Here is a 21,539-nt window from a genome sequence, read left to right as displayed (position 1 = left end):
GTGCTTCCCGTGTCTGGGAGTCACCACTGCTTGCTGACCCTCTTGTGCTTGGCACAGTCTGGAAGTGCTCTGTTGTGGACCCAGGGCCCTTTTTGCTGGGCAGAGGCTCTGCAAGGTGGGGGCCTTGTGTCTGATGGTCTTGTGGGATTAGGGGTTGAGGAGAGGACAGAGCTGTGAAACATCCGCTGGAGTGATCAATACTGAGACAGCATTGCTTTGTTAACTAATCCACAGCTGACAGTGTGTCTAACACTGACTCACTGATGTCAGTTTTTAACTTTCACATGAGCTGCCCGCAATTAAAACCTGGAAATTCAATTCTTTTGCTTCCTAACGTTTACAGGCAATGATAAGGCATAAGAAATTGCATGGTGTACTTAATTAGCAAATTGTGTAATAATTCTCAAGAAGAGCAGTTTCATGAAGGCTTAAATAACAAGAAACTACTTAGAACTTGTCTGAAAATTATTAGCAATATCAGTTTATAAAAGCTGAGGTATCTTCAAGTAAGCAAAATGTGGCTTTCTTGCTCCTTGCTCTCTTCTTATTTCTGTTTGTGGTCAAGTTTTAGTGTAACTGTGATTATAGCAGCAACAATTTTATGCCAATGGGGTCTGTTGTGAAAGTGAGACAGACTTCCTTACTCATGTATGGTAATGTTTATTTGAAAGATTTATGAAGGAAATGTAAAGAAATTATTTCTGCCTCAAACAGAACTTTCTGTCAAGGTTCAGGTACAGATTTTGAAAAAAAATCCAACAAGTGTGTTTGAATATCCATGAAGACATTATTGGTATAGTGGGGGGGTGTCTGTGCTCAGTACCAAACTGTACATAAACTGTAAAGGACTGAAGGTGCAATTGTATGTCAGGAAAAACTCAGTCCAAAGTGGTTTTTTGTTTCAAAACCATCTGCAGATTATGCAAATATAATTATCTTTCATACAGGATAAACCCATAGTAATACAGGAAATATTTAACCATAAGTATTAAAAATTAAATAGGAAAATAGGAACACAGATACAGTATCTGATTACGTGTTATCTTTGGATGTTACAACAGTCATTTACAGATGTCAATCTTCCAGTTTTCTGGCAGGTAGATGGGAATATCACCTCTATTTTATAGATACAGTCAGAGAGGAAACGAAAGCAAGTACCATGCTCAGGACTGCTCAGCGAGCTAACACTGAAAATGAAGAATAAGCTCCCAGCTCTGTACTTCAAACTCAACATTAGACTCAGGTATAAAGTACATAGTTGAGCCATGAGGTTGTGATAAAACAATGCTTACCTAGTGTCCATGTTCCTTGTCTTGGATTGCAGGGGGAAATTTATATGGTTACATTCTGCTGAACTTGCTACAAAATGAGTCAACTTCCCCACCCCGAGTTGTGCCTGATCATATATCATCTCAAACTGTGGAACAATAGTCCTCTGATGAATTTGTGCTTTCTCTCAAAATAAGACTGTAGTCTCTTTTTGCCTTTTTGGTTTGATGGAGATCAAGTTTGTGCACAGATTGCTATCAATAAATGGTTTGTTTAAAATAAATGGGTGCTCTATTTTGAGCTCTGGTTCTACATTTCAGTCAGCAGTGAAGAAAAACAAAAGAAAAAATGAGGGAGTTTTGGCACACACGAGTGGATATATGAGGTATCAGTGGTACTGCTGCCTTACTAATTAAAAATTCATTTTAGTTTGGTAAAAAATTGGAGAATTGGTTTGACTGTAGGTGTGGAATATTCTGTAGTCATTGAATTTGTTACTTTGCTGAAGTGGTGATTCTAGAAACTACTGGAGTTATCTAAGCAGAACCTTTGTTTGATGATCAATACCAAGCTTTTGTACTAAAGGAAGAATGGTAACATTTCCAACTTTTTCTGTGTATTTTTTCAACTCTTTTTAGCAGCAGAAATGAGTAGAGTCATAATTACTGTTAGCCTTTTAAAAGGTTTTTGGGTTTGTCTTATGCCTGGTTGCTGTACATCTCAACGTGTGCTAAAGCTCTTGTAACACATGCTGACTAGTTTTGTTTGGCAAAGTTTTGTTACACTTGGCAGGCCTCTCTCTTGGTGCAAGAAGCTGGAGTGTAGTGACATTCTGTATTACTACTCTGAAAACAGCTACAACCCCATCTAACTCCCTGGCATCAACAAAGAGGCTTAGTGTTATCTGGACTGATGTATTTCTTTAAGCTTCTATTTGTCACTGCAAATTTTCCTAGTGACGAGAGATTTTTGACTTGATACAGTCATCACTACTATGGATACTTGTATCTGACAGTGGGTACATTTTGATGTTTAGAAAAACGTTTGAGATTCCAAACTTGGAAACAGTATGATCTGAGCTGAAGAACAGGTTTATCTTCTCAGCTGAAGGGAGCTTTCTTCAATAAGCCAAATGAATGCTTAGGCATTCTTTTAACACATTCACCCTCAAGCCATGAATATTTGTTCCTGTAAGTGTGATGACTTGCTGGCTCGACTGTGAGGCTTGGATAAAGTACAGCTAACCCTAATTTTTAATTTAAGATTCCCTTTGCCATCACAGCAAAGGAGTCTGTTTTTGAGTGAAGTCTTGTAACAGAGTGAAATGCTGGTTTGCTTTTCCCTATTTCCCTGTCATTTAGAAGGGACTCTTATGATGAAGCCTTTTCCCTTTAACAGTGATTATTTCTATCATCTCGTGTGCCTCAAGAGTTTTATTGTCAGCTCAGTCGATTGCAGTTACACGGTGTAGCGTGGTTAGTGCAAATGGCCTTGAAAGGTAACTAAGGGAATGTCTTCATTTCTTGTCATCACAAGAGAAAATACTTGACTGTTACAGAAAAGAGGTTGATAGAAGGTGACACAGTTAAGTACAAGGCTCTTCAGCCTTTGCTGTGTGTGTCACTGACGTGAAGGCTGCAGGCTGGATGTGGGGGAAATACTTGAAGGGGTGAGTGTAAGGTGGGTGAGCCAGTATAAGTAAAAGTAGTACCTGCAGCCTTTTAGTGCATAGTACAGTGACCTCAGAAATGGGAAACAAACTCGGGGAAGAGCATATATTTTGACTAGAGGGATTGCCTTTAAAATGATGCTTTGGACATGACAGCAAAGGCGAAGGTGAAATAGCCAGATGAGGACCAAGGTGTGTAAACTAATAAAGAAAGAATTGGTGTGTGTGCTAGAGCAGCAACATAATTTTATGAAGTAGGCTGTAAGGGAAGATCTGTAAATGTATTTAGGCAGTGAGGCTGGATGCCAGAAGAGGGGAAGGTAAGGAAAAACTGGAAAGCAATTTAATGAGGTTTTGGAAGAAAACTGTGACAAAATACTTCCAGCTATATAATGATGATTTGGAAAATAATGAAAATGCAGTGGAAAACTGGGGGCAAAGCTGAAAGCTGTGTTGGCAGATTTATAATATCAATATTAGGAAATGTTCTTCAGATGTTTATTCTAAGGCCACCTGGAAAGGTATGGTGAACACAGATCAAAAATGCCTTGTGAGAGATGAAATCAGGCTATATTTCAGCTATTGCTTAAACATGCCTCCCCTTCAGTCCAGCAGAAAGCGGAAGTAATATAAATGTTTGGATTTTCAGAGAGTCGTGATAGATCCGTATGATGTAATAAATAAATAATTATCTAAATATTTAAATTTTTTTAATAATAAAGAACTTTACAGCTAAGCAGCAAGCTGAAAATTAAACCCATCGATTTTTGCAGGATAGTCGTCATGTGAACTTGGTGCAGCATTTACATAGTGACTAGTTCTTTGGAATGTGCTCAATCACTATTATGAGAGTTCCTTTAAATACATTACTGTTTCTTTACCTGGATCCATGACTTCCTCTACTTCTCACTTTCTGGCTAAGGTCCAGGACCAGAACATGGTTTGGAGTGAGCAGAGGCCATGCAGCTTTTAGCCATGGCCAGGTCAAAGTGCAAAGTACTTTGATCCTGGAAGAATCAGAGTGCAAAGGAACAGTTTATCTGCCTGTCAGCAATGAAACAGGGAGGCAATATCTGGTTACTGTGACCTTGGAGATGGAGACACAGGCACACAGGTAAGCAGACTGAGAAGTCGGAAGCATGTGCAAAGCAACTGGAGGATTGTCAGAATGTTTCTAAGTAGAGACACCGTGATCCAGACATTGCTGAAAGGTTACATGGTCTGATATCCAAAGACCCCTAATTAATAATAATGTCAACAGCTTTAAAAGCTTTACAGCCAGCAATCTGCAAGTTGCATCAGTGAAAAGGTTTGAATTGCATGAGTGAGTCCCTGTTTATGTTGAATATACAGGCATATGCCTGAGGCAAACTGCCTTGTAAACAAGTGTTAAATTGGATCAGCAGTATTGCCAAAATATTTACTGGTTTTCCTTCTGGAGAGGTCAGGTGGTTGAACATCACTTGCATGTTTTCATTGCACAGAAGTGGCCTGAAAGGAGATGGAGGATTAAAAATAATTAGTTTGGTAGGGTTTTGGCAAGGGGTGCCAGAACAGGCACAAATTTTGTGTAGGGTATGACTAATGGCAAGTAGGCACAGAGGATTGTGTAACTGAGAACTCCTTCTATGTCAGTGATTCAGAGTTTGACCGAGACCTTAAAGAGAGAACCTGTCAGTTCCCTGTAGCCAGTCTGTTCTTGCCATAGAAATACCATTTGCCAGCAGTGCTTCAAAGGAGAGAGCATGGTTAGTCTTACTGTGATTCCAAGTGATTAGCATTGTGATACATAATACAGAAACTGATATTTGATTTTATTCATAGTATTGACTGTTGTCCTCTTGAGAAAGATGCCCTCTCACCTCCAGCTCTGCTTGTTTGTCCTCACTGAAAGGGTAGCTAGCAAGAGAGGAAGAGTCCTTTTTCTCCCCACTGCTCCTTTGGTTTGATTAAAAGTTTTGCTGTTCTGTCAGATTTGGTAGGAATACATTCTCCAGCATCAGAGCAGTATATGGAACTTCAAACAAAATTGCTGGTGTTACCTTACAATGGCCCTTTAAGTGAAACAAAGCAGGGTGTGGTGTTGGGTGCTATTTGGAGACCAGATATATGATCAGAATATGCTACTCTATGTGCTGGAAATTTTAGCTATTTCCAAGGATGGGGAAAATGGGGTTTTTCTTATGTTTGTTCTGTGAAACTCAGACATCACCACAGAACCTTGTTAAGTCTGTCCAGACTGAAGAGACTGCAGAATAGCCTAAAAAGGAGGATGGAAAATTTTGTCTTTGCAAAAGCAGCTCAGTTTTCTCTGGATGTGGGGTCAGTCCTGTAGGCAGTAAGACCTTTGAGCAGCAGTTGCTGACCAATTCCTCTTCTGTATCAGACCTGGAGATCCAGGAAGCATGCAGGACGCAGTGCCCCCAAAAGTTATCCACCCTCTTTTCTGAGGTTTCCTTAGCTTAAGAGGATCAGTCAGAACAAGGGAAAAGGTCCTATCATGGATTCTATCTCTGCCTCAGAGTTGAGGCAAAAGAACTGGAATTTTTGGCGTGGAACTGAATGAATTATAGAAAGGGCCAGGAAATTAAGAGAGAGCTGGCAGAGTTAATGAGAAAGCAAATACTGTTCAAGACCACACTCCATCTGAGTTCCTGCTCACCTTCTATTCATTCCCTTTTGGCAGACCTTGAAGCTTCTGTGTCAGTGGAAAGCTCATGTCTGAGAAAGTTCTGTTGAGAGCATCTCTCTTCCTGTAGATGTTAAGTTTGTTCAAATCCAATCCTATTGCCTGAAAATCCCAATTTACTCCACCACAACACCCAAGATTCGTAACCCTCCTCTCAGGTGTTGATTTAGCTGCTTCTGTGTATAGATTTAAATAAAGCACAGTCCTTTTAAATTTAGCATAGTCCTTTAAATTTAGATTGCTGGAACAAATCTTCCTTTCTTACTTCTATGAAAGCTTTTTAAACTTTCTTCCCCTCACCCACGGCATTACTCTTAATAAAACCAATGTATAACTAAAATATGTTTTAAAAGGCTCTAGACATTGACCTGTCCAACTTTGCTTGTTCATTCAAATTGTCTGGGTATACAAAAGCTGCATAAAATTAAAAATTAATGAAAGCACACAATAGACACAAGAAACCTGGCAAGTAACAATAAACCTCATCCACTTAACATGCAATCATCCCGCTTAAAACCAGTCAGCATGCCAAACAGGCAAGACAGGTTGTGTGCAGAAGGCCTCTAGATTATCTTGTTATAATGCACTAAAGCTGTAGTTCAACCAGCTTTTTTTTTAAAGCCAATATTACCACAGAAAGGAGGAGTCCCATGGATGTGATCTTGCTGTTGGTTTCTACTTTCAGTGCTGGTTTCAATATCCTTCTCCACCCCCTTTCTCTGATCCTTCTTGCACTGGGATTACTGGGTGACTGTAGGTGAGGCATCTGAGGAGCTCATGTAGGCGGGGGGGAAGCAGCAGCAAAAGCATCTGAGGGCTATTTTTCTACTCCCTCAGTCCCTCAGTGTTGTTTACCACACTTATCTGTGTGTTTCCAGTGCTACCCTACACTTCGAAGTAGGACGAGAAGAGGCAACTTGGAAGCGTTTAATGGGACAGGCCCCTGTAACGTGACACCTTTTCCCTGCAGAACATCCTGGTGCTGAATTCATGTGCGTTGTGTCTAGACGAGAATGCTGAGCTGATATATGCTCCTTGTTCTTGCATATATGGTGTACAAATACATCTTGAAAGTGTGTATCTATCACTTGCTGCCACAGATCTGTTGGGGAGCCTTACCTCCAAATCCATACCCTACGTTCTTCTTGCACCTGCTTATCATGTGTTCAGCTATTCCTTCTGTAATTAACATATTACAGCTAAAGAAGCCTCTTACTGGAAAAGTTGCGCAGAGTCTTCTGGAATAAAAGCAGTCAGGCTACTGTTGTTTAAATTGTAGGTAGTTTATTTGTGCCCACATAATAATGTAAATTTCAGTTTTAAATTAGAAAGATGGTGAGAAAATTCTTGCAACACAGACTTTTCTAAACCCATCTCCATAAACATGAATGAATTTGCTATGGGGGTAGTTCAGTATTTTGAGAAGTGCATGTTTTCTGTTTATGAGCTGCAGGTACCAATGTAGGAGCTAAATTGGAACACAATTTCCATGAATACTACAGTATGTGTGTGGGAATACCCAACTGCAAGGAAATTCAAGGAACTGGCAAGCCTTACACTATCGTGACAACTCCTTTCTAATGGTAGCACACATCTGCATAATACTGGGCTGGTTTGAGAGTATCAAGTTAAAAATGGCCACAGTCACACATTTCTGACCACGGATGGTAACTCTGAACGGGGTGCTGGTTCTCTGCAGTTGCTACAGAAATCCTCTTTTTTATGCCAGCGCTCTGCAGCCAATATTAACATCCTGGATGAAGCAATACCTTGTCCAGTGACTTCTCTGCTTTGCAGCTGGGGTTGGCACAAATGCTTTCTGTCAACTCCATGTGTGAGCTGGTTCATAGTGTTGGTTCAGAAGTCAGTATTGAATACCTCCAAAATCTGCCCTGTAACCGTAACCAGTGGGTCCTCTCACTACCCATTCTGTGAACAATGACAGCAACCACTGCAGGGGGTAAAAAAGAGGAATATTGGTGGAATGAAGGTGAATTTCATAGGTCTTGGAGTAGGGAGCTTTTTCTCCGTGGACGAGTAAGTGGCTTCTTTCACTTGTGTATGGAGAAGCTGATTTTTTTTTTCAAATTCTCAAGCTTTCTGTTGTCACGAGTTGCAAGAGAAGAGCAAAATGCCTCTTCACAGTTACATTGTATGCTTTGTAGAAAATCTTCTTTCCGAGAAGGACTACAGAAATGGGAGTGTAGGTTATTGTTTGTCATGAAGGATCTCTATGTTGTCCTACAACATTACCAGCTTTTCAGTCTTGCATTTCATGTCCTTACCATTCTTTGCTTCTATCCTGTAGGTAAGGCACAGAACATCAGACCAGGTAATGGCTTTGAAGATGAACACACTGAACAGCAACAGAGCAAACATGCTGAAAGAGGTTCAACTTATGAATAGACTCTCACATCCAAACATCTTGAGGTACACCAGCTTTTTTTCTGAATCATATAGAGATAAGTTTCTTTAGTAGAGCTGTCCTAGTCTCAATTTTTATTTGTTTATTTATTTTGTTATAGTTGTATCTGTTGTGAATGTGTTAGAATCAGTTGCTAGAGGAGGAAGAAGACTTGAAAAAAAAATCCCCAAACCCCAATAACCCACAGACATCATTTTGGTATCTGTACCAGTAATGATTTACTTATGTCAGAGGAGAAACAAGTGTTCACATTTTAAATTTTCAAATGAATCAGTAAAGTGATATGAAGAGTGAAATTTGGCTTCTTTTCTTGAATATAAATTATTGCAAATTTAACACCATTCAAATAACCTGTGGTTACTAATCCTGCAGATCAGCAATGCAAAGGGCCATGGTTGCTGCTTATTTTTACATCTGCTTCCCAGGTTTTAGCATTTTCTTTGAGTAGTATTGCAAGGTGGTGTAAGAGGGACAGAACAAAAGAGGCTAGAGTTGAACTGATCTGATTTACCTGCTCCTGAAAGGAAAAGGTAGTTCTTGCTTTGCAGTAGATTTCTGCATGCAAATCCAAAATGTTTCAATGTGTATCATTATTTCTTTAATCTTTTTAGTCTTGGTTACTCTTCTGTGATGATGTGACAAGCAATTAACATAATTAACTGAAGCCATAACATTATGAAATTTAAAGATGTGATGACAGAGCACCAAATAACCAGTTTTTCTAAACTGCTGTTGCACAGCTGTGATCCATTTCGATCTCAGGCAGTGTAGCTCTTTCTGAAAAGCTTTGGAGACACAGTGAACTTTGTTACTTAATTTCCTCTTCTTCACCATCTCTTAATACGGAGTTTGTCAGTAGGTGCTGACTGACTTCCTTTCCTTGGCTCAGTAGAGATCACCAGGAACCAAGTCTGTCTTTACCTTAGTGACATTTTTTTACTACTTGAGGAGATGGAGTTGGGTTAAGGTGTTTCAGTTTATCTGCTTATATTTGGTGAAGCACCAGTCTGGGTATTTAGGCTTTGAAATCAATGTGCATTTTTATGCATGGAGTGAAAGGCTGACTTTACATCTCCCCAATCATTTCACTGTTTCTACACTCAAATTCTGCTCTTGGCCAGCCATGTAGATCCATCTTGAGCAGAAGACTGATGTAAGTGAAGAGTTAGTTTTCACTTACCAAGTCCACACTAAGTGTACCATCCCCATGGTAGGATCATAAAGATTCCAGTGGTCAAATATATGTATATGTATAAATTTCTAATGTATTTTCCACCAAGAAAATGAGAAACTGCCCTCTCTTAGAGGGTTTATTTTGGCAAAAATGGAATTTCTTTGTTAGCCTGTTAAGGATATTTTAGAACAGATGACTCCAGCTCTTGCAGCTATACCAGCATGATGGTAAAAAATAAGGGACTTTGTCTCTCTTCCTCTTGCTTCCTATTTCAACTAGCTAATGTTATTCCAGAAGCAGAGAAGACATTAACTGTAATGTAGTAACTTTTTATTGGGTCACTGTGTGGTGTTCATAGCAAACTGTATGAAAGAGCTGCTTATTTTTTTGGTTTGCTGTTTTATCGCCACGGACCAGCTTAGGGACATTTTAGGAGTGAACTGGGCAGAAGCAGAGTAATGGTGTTAGTGTTTTATTCTGTTTCTACCATCAACTTTGTCTCCTGTCTTCACCTCACCCCTGCATACAAGCTAAACATGGAGAACTAAAATGTTTTTCTGCCTCTGATCTACATTTCTCCCTGCTTTGGGTGTGGGATGTGCTGGTTTTATCACATCTTCCCTCAAAACACATGGTGAGGGGAGGCATGAAAAAGTGAGCTGAGCTTCTGGTTTGTACCATGTGATGTTTACTGTAGCTGGTTTAATACAGGTTGAGTGATACATGGCAAGACTGTAATTACTGGGGGTAGACAAAGCAGAGGTTTGGAGCTTTTAGCTTGTCCTATTTAAAGAACAGTGGTGTTCAAGGCTTGGGTCAGATCTCGTACCAGGGTTGTGAAAGGTTTGGTGTATGTTTGTAAGTGTTTTGTACTGTTTTGCTGCTTCTCTGAATGCTGATGTACTGCTGTAGTCATGAGCTTTTACCCAAATCAAAGCAAGAAAATAGAGCTGTAAAGGACTCAGGAAATCTCCTTCCTTTTGCCCTGGCCTGGGAGCCTTTGGGCTGCAGCCTGGGAGACCTGATACCTTTTCATTTTGGTAATGTCTTACAGGCATGTTTTTCTAATATTCACAGATGAAGCTCTGCTGTGCTACCAAAGATTCTCTGTCTCCTGTGCTGTCTCTTAAACTAGCATGTCTTCAATTTTAAGATACAATTTCAGTCTTTAATATCACTACTGTTTGCATGAAAAAGTATTTCTTTATTTGGTCTGTACCTTGGGGACTTCATTTAAAACATTCTGTACACAGAGAGCCTTCGCTCATGTCTTAAGTGCTCTCATGGGAGCTCTTGGAGGTATCGCTGCGTGTTTGGCTGTGAGTGTGCAGGCAGATTGACTCGCTGGTTAAACCCACCTTCTCGTGTGTGTGTGTGTGCACACAAATAACCACAGTGTGCATATTCCATGGACTTCTTCAGGGAGAATTTTATTTCATCTCCTTTGAGACAAATCTGGCACCCTGGGAACACAATACCAGGGGCTTTTTTCAGACCTTCCTTTCTGTGAAATTACTTGTGATGGACTTTGTTACAATAGCCAGAAGGATGGATTTTGTCTTTCAGTATGCTTTGTTATGTATTGAACAGTGTTATAACAGGAAAGAAAACTACTTTTGCTTCTCTTTGTGTAATGTGGTATTTTAGAAATGCAGTTTGCGAGGCAGCAGCAGAGATCTGTGTTGTGTTGCAGAAGTGATAGGTTAAGTGCCTTACCTCCATGCCTGGAATCAAAATGCAAGTGTAGAGAACTTAAAATACATTTTTAATCTATCATGGTGCCTAAAACATTAGTGTAGACTTGGTATTCTTACCCTCTTCCTTCTCCAACAGTCAGTGCAATGAAATAAGAGTGTCTTCTGACCTTTTGTCTCTTTATATTACTGAGCTCATATTAAAGACTTTTGCATTGGTGTATTTGGTTTGTTTCTTGTGTTTAATGTTATCAAAGTGCTGAATTTTCTCAGTAAAACAGTGAATTTCAGAGGGCATCAATTTATTTTGTTGAGCTGTTGCTGCCCCAGGTTTATCCACGATACAGGAATGTGTCCCAGTGAAGTTCTTTTAATGGGAAGCATGTGTTCAGTGTCTGGATATCCACAGAGGCTGTGTAATATGGATATTAGTTTTGCTTGATAAATTAAGGCAAAGATTGCAGACAGAGGCTACAGTTGCCCTTTTTCTGTCCAGGATTTTCTTCCTTGCCATCTGACTGAGCTGAAAGTAGATTTGGTAACTACTGTAAAGGACTAAGAAATACCCAGAGTACCTCCTCTTGCCATTGTTTAGGAGAACAGGTATTCCAGACTGATTGAGGAATTACCTTGTTTATAAAATGAGACTTCCAACATCTGTAGATTGCTGACATTTGTTAGAAGGCGTTTTCTGATGGAAATGTGCTGCACTGTATTTATTAGGGTGGATTCAAGGAAGATCCTTCTGAGAAAACTACTCCAACCACTGGTTATGATTTTGGAAGTGTTTCAGCTTCCTGATAAGGCCAGATAGACTGTCTTGAAAATAAACTTCCTTAGTTCTGTAGTGGTCTCCTGTTTTGTGGGTGACTGGCTCATTGAAGGGGCTTCCAGCTAGAAAAGCTCATAGGAAGTGTAACCTTTGGCTGACAAGACTCTCTGCTGCAGTTCACCTACAAGCATATTTTGGCTCAGGAGACAGCGCGTCTGGCCAACAGGAGTAATCCCAGCTGTGCTGGAGCAGCGTGTCAGCTTCCCATCCCCAGAACCTGGAGCCTGTCTGCGGCAGTCTCCAAAATTGCAATCGTATGTTAAGTCTTGCTTGGTAATTGTATTTCCCGGTAGCAGCTGGGTATATTATCTTGTAGTGAAAATCCTTTCCAACAATGTTCTGTAGCAGTACTTGGCTTAACCAAGTGGCTCATTATTGCCTGATAAAGCAGCTAAGCAGTTTTCCAGGAATCTGGATCACTACAGGTCTATTCTATCAATCTGTTTTCCAGAGTGTGAAAACTGAGATTCATGGCACAAAGTTTAAATGGCTTCAGTATGTTGCTTATAAACTCATTAATTCTGCCTTTATCAGTGTATCTGGTTTCTCCTTTCCTGGGTAATAGGTTCTAAATATGTGGGGTTTATAAATGTATCTTTATGTCCAGCTTTTTTCTGTGAGATCATGATATGGAGCTTTGTTTTTAATTTCTAATTTAAAGTTGGAAATGTATGTCTGTTTCCTGGTAGAAATCCTAAGTGCTTAAGATTTTTAAACTCTTATACTTGGTTACTTGAGTCAGTGTCTTTGCTGCCCTAAGAGCAGGTTCACAGAGGTCATGAATATGTTCCCATTCAGCCTTCCCATTCAGGTTGGCAGAGAAAGGTCTGCCAATCTTTAAATGACAGTGATGTCTTTCCTGTCTGGTAAAGATGAGACAAGAAATCTTAATTTTTTTTCAAAATTTTGATAAATTCTTAGATGCATTTGTGTTTTAGAATACGTCACATGCAATGAATTCTTAATTTGAAAGTAGTGTAATACATCTTTACAAAGGAAGGGTTGTTATATAGATGAAAACATTATTATTTTTAATTACTTTCAGTTTTCATTGAATGAAAATATTGCTGAACAGGATTGACATTGTGTAATTACTATGTTTCATAGAAGAGAAAATAGTTTGAAAAGTTGTCTGACAGTGGAATTAATTTATTGGATTGTGGTTTTCCTGTTTTTGTTTGTGATTAAAGCCATTAACGCCATGCCCGATAGCTCTGGAGACTTTCGGAATGCACTAAAACAGATTTCTGCTCTGGAGGAGTCTGAGTTTCTTAGTCTTGGGAAGATTAATTTGTCAACGTGTTTACAAAGTGGTTCATATGCTATTGCTGTATGAAGTGAAACTCAGAACAGCAATGTTTTGAGTGCATAGTAATTCTAAAAGAAGCTTCTTTCCCTTCCCCAAATACCTGGTCATGCCCTGTTGTTCCACATTAAACAGGAGGAATTGGATTTTCACTGTCTCTCAAATTAAAATGTCCGTATTTGGGGAATATTGTTTGAGGTGAGAACAGGCAGAGTAGATGTTTTGGTACAAGTCCGGCTGTTTTGGTTATAAAAATGGATTCCCACAGCTCATGTTGTGCAAAGAATGTTGCCTGTATTATTTTTCTTCGGTAATTTACCAATCAGCTGTTAGACAAGAGAACAGTGAGGATCATTCATTTCTTCAAAAGCAGCTTAGCTGAACTAGCACTGCTTGTGTCTTGCATCGTTTTTGTTTTTAAATTTGGAAGTGTTTCAGGATATAAAAGATTCTTTTCCTTTAAATTGTTCCCCACAAGGTTCCTATCACATTTATTGAAATCATGCATTTCTCTCCTTTGCTTGCAAAATGGAAATTTCTGAACATTGTGGAAATGACAGCAACTTGATTTTGCTCATTGAGACCAAAACCTAAATGATAAAACTGAGAATTAGTTAGTCTAGGAAGAATTGGCACTTGAACTCTGCAGGGAAGGCTCTGAAGTTTATACAATTTCAGTGTTACTGAACTTTCTCATGGGAGATATTTACTGTTAGTATTAATTTGCATTTTGTCACTTTTAAGTTCAGCTTGTATGGTGGTAAAAACGAGCTTTCAGTTGTTTCTCATACACTGAATGTATTAGAGCACATTCTGTCGCTTCCCAGGAAAGTCAAGGATGACAATCATTCCACCAACAGCAGGAGGGTGGCCCTTGTGCAGTGTCCGTAACACCTGTGCAATGGATGTATATGGATACACTGGAAGCTTCCTTCCATCCAAGTGTTGGAAGGAGGGGCTGGGGAGGGGAAGTGTACAGCATGTTTGTGCCCTCATGTTCCTGAGGGGGTAGGAATGGGATAGGAAGAAACATCTTTATGCTTAAACAGCAAAATGCAAAGGGAAGTAATTTTCTATTTATGCAGACCAACAGTGGATTACTGGGCTTAAACTTCCTTAAAACAGAACTCTGAGATTGCTTCTTTCTGCAAAAATCATTATATGCTGGACTTTGCTTACAGTCAAATTAGTGACTTTCTGTATTGAGTCTGAGCTGTCTCCTCTGCTGTCTTGGAACTGCTAATTCAAATTGTATTGTAATGTAGACACATGATTTTATTTTGTGCTGAGATGTTTAAGTAATCAGAGAGGTATGCAGTGAGGCCGAATTTTTTCCTTTTTCTCCTTCCTTGGTGTATTCAGAAGTTCTTATTATATTAGTTTCTTGAAAGAAAAACAGAAGGGGGAAAAGAAAGCCCAAACCACTTTTCTTTTCTTGTTTCTTGTAGGTTTATGGGTGTCTGTGTGCATAAAGGACAGCTGCACGCTCTTACTGAGGTAAGACTATTTCATGATATAAGTACTGAATATGAAACAGTTCTCAGGCCACCTTCTGCAGCTGCTGCTCACCTTGAGTGATATTTCTTTTATGGTGACTGGTGAGTTAATCACTTGGTACTCACTGTGCAGTGGGAAGACTGCAGAATGAGGCCTCAGAACTCCACTTTGCTCACAGCCTTTGTATGTCTTTTTTCCTCTGAAGTACTTAATAGGATGAAAAAAATCTCAGTTGGAACATAAAATTTCACTGACAATGTTGAAAATAAGAGATGTACATTACCACTGGGTGATGTGCATTACCACTGAGCTGCCTCTAAGTATTATTTGACATTGCCTTGTATTTAAGTCTTATTTATACTCTAGTGGTACATTTCACAGGTGAGTCAGTGACATTCAGCTGGATGGTATTATTGTTTTCAGTCCCTACCACTTTCTTATTTGGAATAACATCAAAATTACATCTTAATCTGGGTCACATTAAAAGGAATTACTCCATTGCCCATGTACCCTGGCCAAGATCTTGGTATCAAATGTGAAGCTGAAATTGCTGTTCATGTGAGTCTTCCCACTCAGTGTTACTGGGTTGTAAGTTTAATCCCTCCGTAAACTGCTCAGGAAAAACAAGAAGGGAATATTCTCTTGTTAGGGATAGTGTTGCCTGTTTTGAGTCGAAATCAATAAAATGTTTTGCCTGTTGTTGTATTAGAGTACAGATTAAAAGGAAAGTTTGTTTTCTAAAGTTAATATTGCTTACTTCTGTTTTATAGGAACTGGTCAATTAAAAGATTAACCCTTTCCCACCCTCCCAAAGACAAGAGTGCTATTAACTAGCAATTAAAGCAGGTTCCTGATACAGTGTATGCTTGCCAAGAACTGCTGTAAGATGAGGAGCCTGGATAGCTGTATGCTAATTAGCAGGATGTGTGTCACCATCACTTGCTGTAACTCACATATGCAGCTCTGAGGCGAAGATGCACATATGTGGGCAGTGAATTTCTTCACCTTCTGGGGTGACAGTTCTGCAGTTCTAGTCCTGGCTGCTATTGCAGTGGTGTGCTCTACTTCACACTGTCTGTGTTTCTAGTGTAAGAGCAAAGGTAAAGACACTTGCGGAAATTTAAAGATACAGAGTATATGTGTGAGCACTTGGGTATGGCAGGGACAGTTAATTTGATTATTTTTTATTTTTTCCACCTCACTGTGCTTGGTAGAGGAAACATTTCTAAAATGGCAGATCAAGACCTTCTGGCAGGCTTTGTTAGCATTACTGCTGATTTCTTTTGGACCTCTGATAATTTAAAACATGAAGGTTTTGGGCCCTTCCACTCACTAAACATATCCCAGAAGAAACTGAGCTTCATAGTGCTTTGTCATACTAAAACTTGGCAGATCTCCCTCAATGTGGGGTTTTTATTTTTGTTTGTTTCTTTTTTTTCCCCTTCTTCACAGCAGTTGCTTTCCTAAATGTCCCTCCCCACCCAAAAGCCAAGAAAATGAAAACAGCACAGATGCTTCCTCATGGACAGCTAACTTTGTAGCTGCTTGCTTTGCTCAGCTATTTTTGAGTTCTTGGCAAGCAAATAAATCTAAGAAAGACTTCAAAGAATAACTTTTTATAGTTGTAATTCAGAATAACAGAAGAGATTTCTGAAACATCTTGAGAGCAAAAAGGAAAAATTTTAGACTGAAGAAGGTTGCTGCAACATTTTGAGAAACAGAAGAACTCTAGTGACGTATTATAAAAATATAATTAGTGAACACTGCTCTTCTTCTGTGGACCAAGGCAGGCATTTAATGCCTTCAATATGAAAATCCATGACTGAAGTTGATGTTGTAGGGAATTTTGCCCATTGCGATTGTTGTCCTTTGGTTTTACAGAGCTTTTAAAAGTTAAAAACTGTGTATGTTTCAAGTGGTGGAACGAGTTATCTTTTCTGGAGACAGTAGTGGTGTTTTTCATCTTGAAGTGTGTGTAGACTAATAGTTGAGTGTGAAGACTTCTGGAGGTTACGAAAGGGGGCTGAAATGACAAGCTGAAGGAGTTATTAGTAAGACAGACATGGTGAATCACCAGTTCAAATATAGCCCAGCAGGATAAACAAATCAGCCACTGTCTCATGGCTTTTTTCAGGTTGTGGCCCAGAAAGGTGGTCTCCTTGCTTCCAGTGCTCAGCATAATTGATACTGGCCTGGCACTACAAGCACTCAGAACTTCTGCCAGGGTTTCACCTCTTTGGAGATGAAACTGTTGATTCAGAGGCCCGTTGGTCAATAGGTGTCTGAGTCACTTCAGGGAGAATCCTCTTACACTCGCCTGCACTGGACCTGTTCTGTAAGGAGCTTAATTATCCCTTCTTGTGTTTTGAGAGCGCAGTTGATGATATGCCTGTGTAAAAGGGATACAGCATCACTTAGAGCTTATGTCTGAGGGCATGATGGGAGATCATGTTTATTTAGCAGGAGAGGTTGAGAACTTGTGCCAAATGTTCAGTGACTGGATTTAGATGACTTGTCCATAATGCCCTCCTGTGCTATTAACAGACAGGGCAACAAACACAAATGGTTTTAGAGGTGCCTTGAGGATTTTTGGAAGCTTGTTAAGGGGCTATATTAGGAATATACAGCACTTTTTTATTGGAAGGCAGAGTTGAAAGTGTTAGAGAATTTTTTTTTCATGTTTAAAGACACAGGAGACTAAACACAGGAGTGGATCGTGCAAAGCAGGTTTTTTGCTTGAGGAAGGTGTTGATCTTGTGTATGCCTTGGGATTTTCCCTCTTGGCAGCATTTTGTGGTGTTTTCATTTTCTTCTCTCAAGTGGCTTTTGTTTTAAAAACTTGAGCAAGAGGCAGTTTCTGTTTGTTTTGGTTTGGCTTTTTCAAAACTAGAATGGAATTATAGACTGCACAAGGACTTTGGCCATGTTCTGAATCCACAGTCTTACCAGTTTTGATAATCCAGTTTTGGTTTTGAAGTTCTCAAGCCAGACACTATGGCATATGCCTCTTCTGAAGTAGTTCAATATTCTTATATTGATGGAACAGTTTAGGCTGATAAGGACCTCTATCCCTGCAAGCACTAAATTAAGAAACATTTAAGGAAAGCAAAGTAAATGCTTTAACAGGTATATCACTCAGATGAGCTGGCAGGCATTAGACTGCCTCATGTTGAGCTCACTGGCACAGATTTGCTCTGCTTATTTTCTGTAAAACCAGAAACTGGGTATTCCTTTTTCAGCATTCAACTCTAATCTGAAGCTGGGGGTTTGTTTCTGTAGCTACAGAAATCTGCTGTGCTTCCTGCTGTACTCACATGCCTCTCCAAACTAATTTCACCCTCTCTCTGAAGCCTCTCTGTGTTTTCCAGCCACTTTCCTAATCTGACAACTCTCTTCACTTCCATTTCTTAATTTCCTGGCATGCAGCAGCATCCTCAGCCTTGGAGAAACTTGCATAGTAGTAGAGGCTCTGGTGTCAGCATGAGATGCTGCTGAGCATTCGGACAGAGTCCTGGAGCTGCTAGCAGGAGGTCAGCACACAGCTGGGGGACGTGGAGCAGCCACAGTTCAATAGCAGTCATGGAGGGTCTTTTCCCATACACATTTACTATTGAACAGCTGTGTGAGCAAACATCCATTTTAGATGAGAGGCAAAGAAATTTGTGTGTCAGGTTTAATAGGCCTGTCCTATTACACTGAATCTGAGAACGTAGCATGCAGTGTAGCATATAAAAGCCACTTAATACCTACTTGCAGATCTTAAATTATTTGTAGAACTCTGTTAAATAGGTTTATCTGAATTTCTAAGAGGTCAGGCTAAAATCTTGTTGTAATTAGATATATGTATGTGCACAGAACGAGGCATACAGCTTGATAATTCCTTCTTGAAGGAAATGAAAGCCCTGGCAGCTGTGTGTATAGAAGATGAGGAAGGGAGAGTTATTATGTGTTGATTGGGATATCTCGAAATTGCAGTGCTTCAGGGACAAGAGTTAATTGTTGCAACAGATGTTTTATGGCTATTAATTGATACTGGATGATAGTAAAACAGTGTGCAAGTGCTCTGCTGCCACAATCTGAAGCTGTAGCTTCACTTGCTCTCTGTGGGATTTGATGTGCATTGGAGCTTCCTCGGGCAGCGAGCGGGGCTGTTGCAGTGATAGGAGCACTTGGTCAGTGATGGAGGGGTAGGACAACATTGTTTCAGCCACCAGCTGGACCTGCCTGGCATGGTGTCCTTGCTGCTGTACTGCCCAGTCAGTCCTTCTGGTGCCTTCCCTAGTATCTGCTGTGGTATTGATGTTTCATGGGTCTGGGTATAGTTGGGCAGCCTTGGTTTTAAGGTTCTGTATACGTAGCATTGGGACACAGGGGGATAACCATAGGGGGCGAGCCAGCCTTTCTGTGCACTGGCTTCTCCTGAGCATCCCACTGGATGAGTTCTGATCAGCTGCTTCATGTGCTGCACGGTGCAGAAGTGCATCAGAGTGCCTTGAAGTCTAAAACATTTCCTGCCTGTTCAGTGGTGGTGCCTGCAGTAATGCATGCTGGCTATGTGTGCTATGAGCTACATGTTTAATGCAGATGTACGAGACATAAAAATGCTCTAAGAAACATCTTGACTGGTTTGCTTTTTCTGGTTTTTAAGAGAGTCCACAAAATTCTTTGAGCTTGTGCACATTTTCAGTTCAATTAATTTTTTTATAGCTGTGTCATAAACCCCAGGACAAAGTTTACTATGGAAATCGTTCCAGACATGGCAATTTTTATCTTGGGCAAGATAATTGCTATTGGACCATTTTGATATGTTGCACTATAATAGCTTACTGAATTTGACACTGTTGTTTTTACCGTTAACCACAATTTGATTGTTTAGAACCATTTGCAAAAGCCTTTTTTAAAATTTTTTAATTCCTTGCACAGTGTATCCCTTTTGTACTCATAAAGCTCATTGTAATGAAAATGCCTGTGGCTTTTGAAGAGAGAGGGCTTTCTTCAGCAAGTTCTGTGATAACTGAAAACTTTCCTTCTCTGCTTTACCTCCCAACTACAATAATTTAAGTAAACTATAAATGCAATTAGTGGAGTTTCAAGTTTTCACAGACCTTCCTTTTTTAGTATTTTTCCTTTCTACTTTTGGAGATAGCACTGATTAGAAAGAAAACACATTAAAAGCTTAAAATTCTTAGCATTGTTTTAATTGTGCTGAATTATCCTTTTACAAAGAACAGAAAGTAAGTTCTTCTCACACAAAAGTCCTTCTCATATACAGCTTTCACAAGCGGAATCTGTTATTAAAAGTATTTAATTTTCCTCTTTTATTTTTTCCTCCCCTCAGTTCTTAGTCAACTTTTTGTGGAGGGCCTTTGACCCTGGAATGGAGAAAACCTGACAGACATCACTTAGGTCTTCTCTTCTGAACTTTATGCTACAACAAAAATTGCAGGCATGTGTTGCCTTCCAGATGGTGATCGCACACTTTGGAGAGTTTTAAAAAGCTCTGGAACACCATTTCTTCCCTGCTTCCACCTTCCCTCATCTCCTGTAAGACTTGCTAATCCCTAGTTAAGTTCTACCAGTGTGATTCATATTGTTTGAGTAACTTTCAGTTTTACTCATGTAGTGCTGCAAATATTTAACTCTGCCTTGGTGATCACAGTAGGCTGTCAATTCCAAAGAACTTGATGTCTTTGGAACTGTAGTTCCTACTGTCTGTCATTCTGCAAATATTCCATGCAGGTAAGGAATTATTCCAAGTTTAGGTCTTACCTGTTTACCAGCTGATGTTTAGTTCCTGGATGAGTTGGCTCTGGTGAGTGTTCATCATAAAAAAAGACTAATTGCAGCGTGAAGCTGAGTAGCCTGAGCTGGAAGACAACTGAAGAGAAAATGAAGGTTGTGTTGCAGGTGACACCACGTAGAAAATTAAAAAAAAATAAAGGACTCTTATCTTCATCATGTTAGAAAATATTACTTATTTGCTGGGTACTCCCATCCAATTTCTAGAAAAAAAACCTGCAACAGTTTAGAGAATTATTAGAGAAATCCTTAAGTTCATGTAAGATGAAAGGTTTAAGTACTGTTGTGTTCAGTGAGGCCATACTGATTAGAGGCTCCCAGATCAGTTTGTATTCCTTAATATTTTTGTGCTTTTCATTAACTCCCCTTGCTTATTGAAATCTTTCTCAGATGCTCTATATAGCCTTTCTGACTGTAGTGTTGAAAAAAGAAACTCAAAAGGAGGAGCAAAAAAGCAGAGGGATAGGAAAACTCTAGAGGTGTTTTACTTTGAAGCAACTTAAAAAAAGAGTATCATGCTATGATGACAAAGGATCTCTTTTGGGTGACTTTCAACAGCATTTTTAAATGCCTCTTGGCTGTAGGATGCTGCAGCAGGACTGTGGTTTAAACTTTGTAAGAACTCTAAGTATGTGTAAAATTCTGCAGATTAAATTGATCCTTGTGATCTCTCAGCCCCAATGAATAGCATGATCTGTGGATTAATACTGTAATAAATCTCTACTTGCATGCTCTGTACTTTCTGTCCGTAGATCAGATTCTTTTTTTATAGCATTCATTTGAGCTACAACTTCATTTTGTGAAAGAAGAGGAGTTCTTTCAGTGGTGCTGTACTGGTGCCAGTGCTGGAAAGTGACATGTAGAGGCAGTCTGGGCCTTTGCAGATATAAAACCCAAGCACTAGACAAGTAAGTTTAGCCTTACTGAAAGTATGTCGGAGGCATTGAGTCCTCTGCTAAACTGTGGTTACTTTTTACCCTCCTGGTATGAATTTGTGGTTTAGAACTGGATATATTTAATTCCAGGAATGTATGCTTTGATGACAAGAATGGTTATAGAGTATAAAAGCAGAGGCACCTGTTTCTATTACTGGCTTGCCCTTTTTGCTGCTTTGATTGTAGGACTGGAGGTCCAGCCAGCACGTCTTTTAACACTGAGGAACAGAGCTGAGGTAAACCTACAAGA

The 21,539-nt window shown here is 39.6% G+C and overlaps 1 protein-coding gene across 1 annotated transcript in view; it reads left to right on the top strand.

The window, feature by feature from the left end:
• TESK2 (testis associated actin remodelling kinase 2) overlaps positions 1-21,539 on the top strand; it is a 75,986-nt gene that overhangs the window by 18,552 nt on the left and 35,895 nt on the right. Inside the window, exons 3-4 of the mRNA XM_071565821.1 lie at positions 7,936-8,057; positions 14,507-14,555. Of these exons, the coding sequence (XP_071421922.1) occupies positions 7,936-8,057; positions 14,507-14,555 (171 nt within the window). The remainder of the gene's footprint in view (positions 1-7,935; positions 8,058-14,506; positions 14,556-21,539) is intronic.

Source organism: Pithys albifrons, chromosome 10 (genome assembly GCF_047495875.1).
Source record: "Pithys albifrons albifrons isolate INPA30051 chromosome 10, PitAlb_v1, whole genome shotgun sequence".
Classification (NCBI taxonomy): Eukaryota; Metazoa; Chordata; class Aves; order Passeriformes; family Thamnophilidae; genus Pithys; species Pithys albifrons.
The sequence above is the reverse complement of the archived record's forward strand: the minus strand, read 5'-3'. Positions and strand labels throughout refer to the sequence as shown.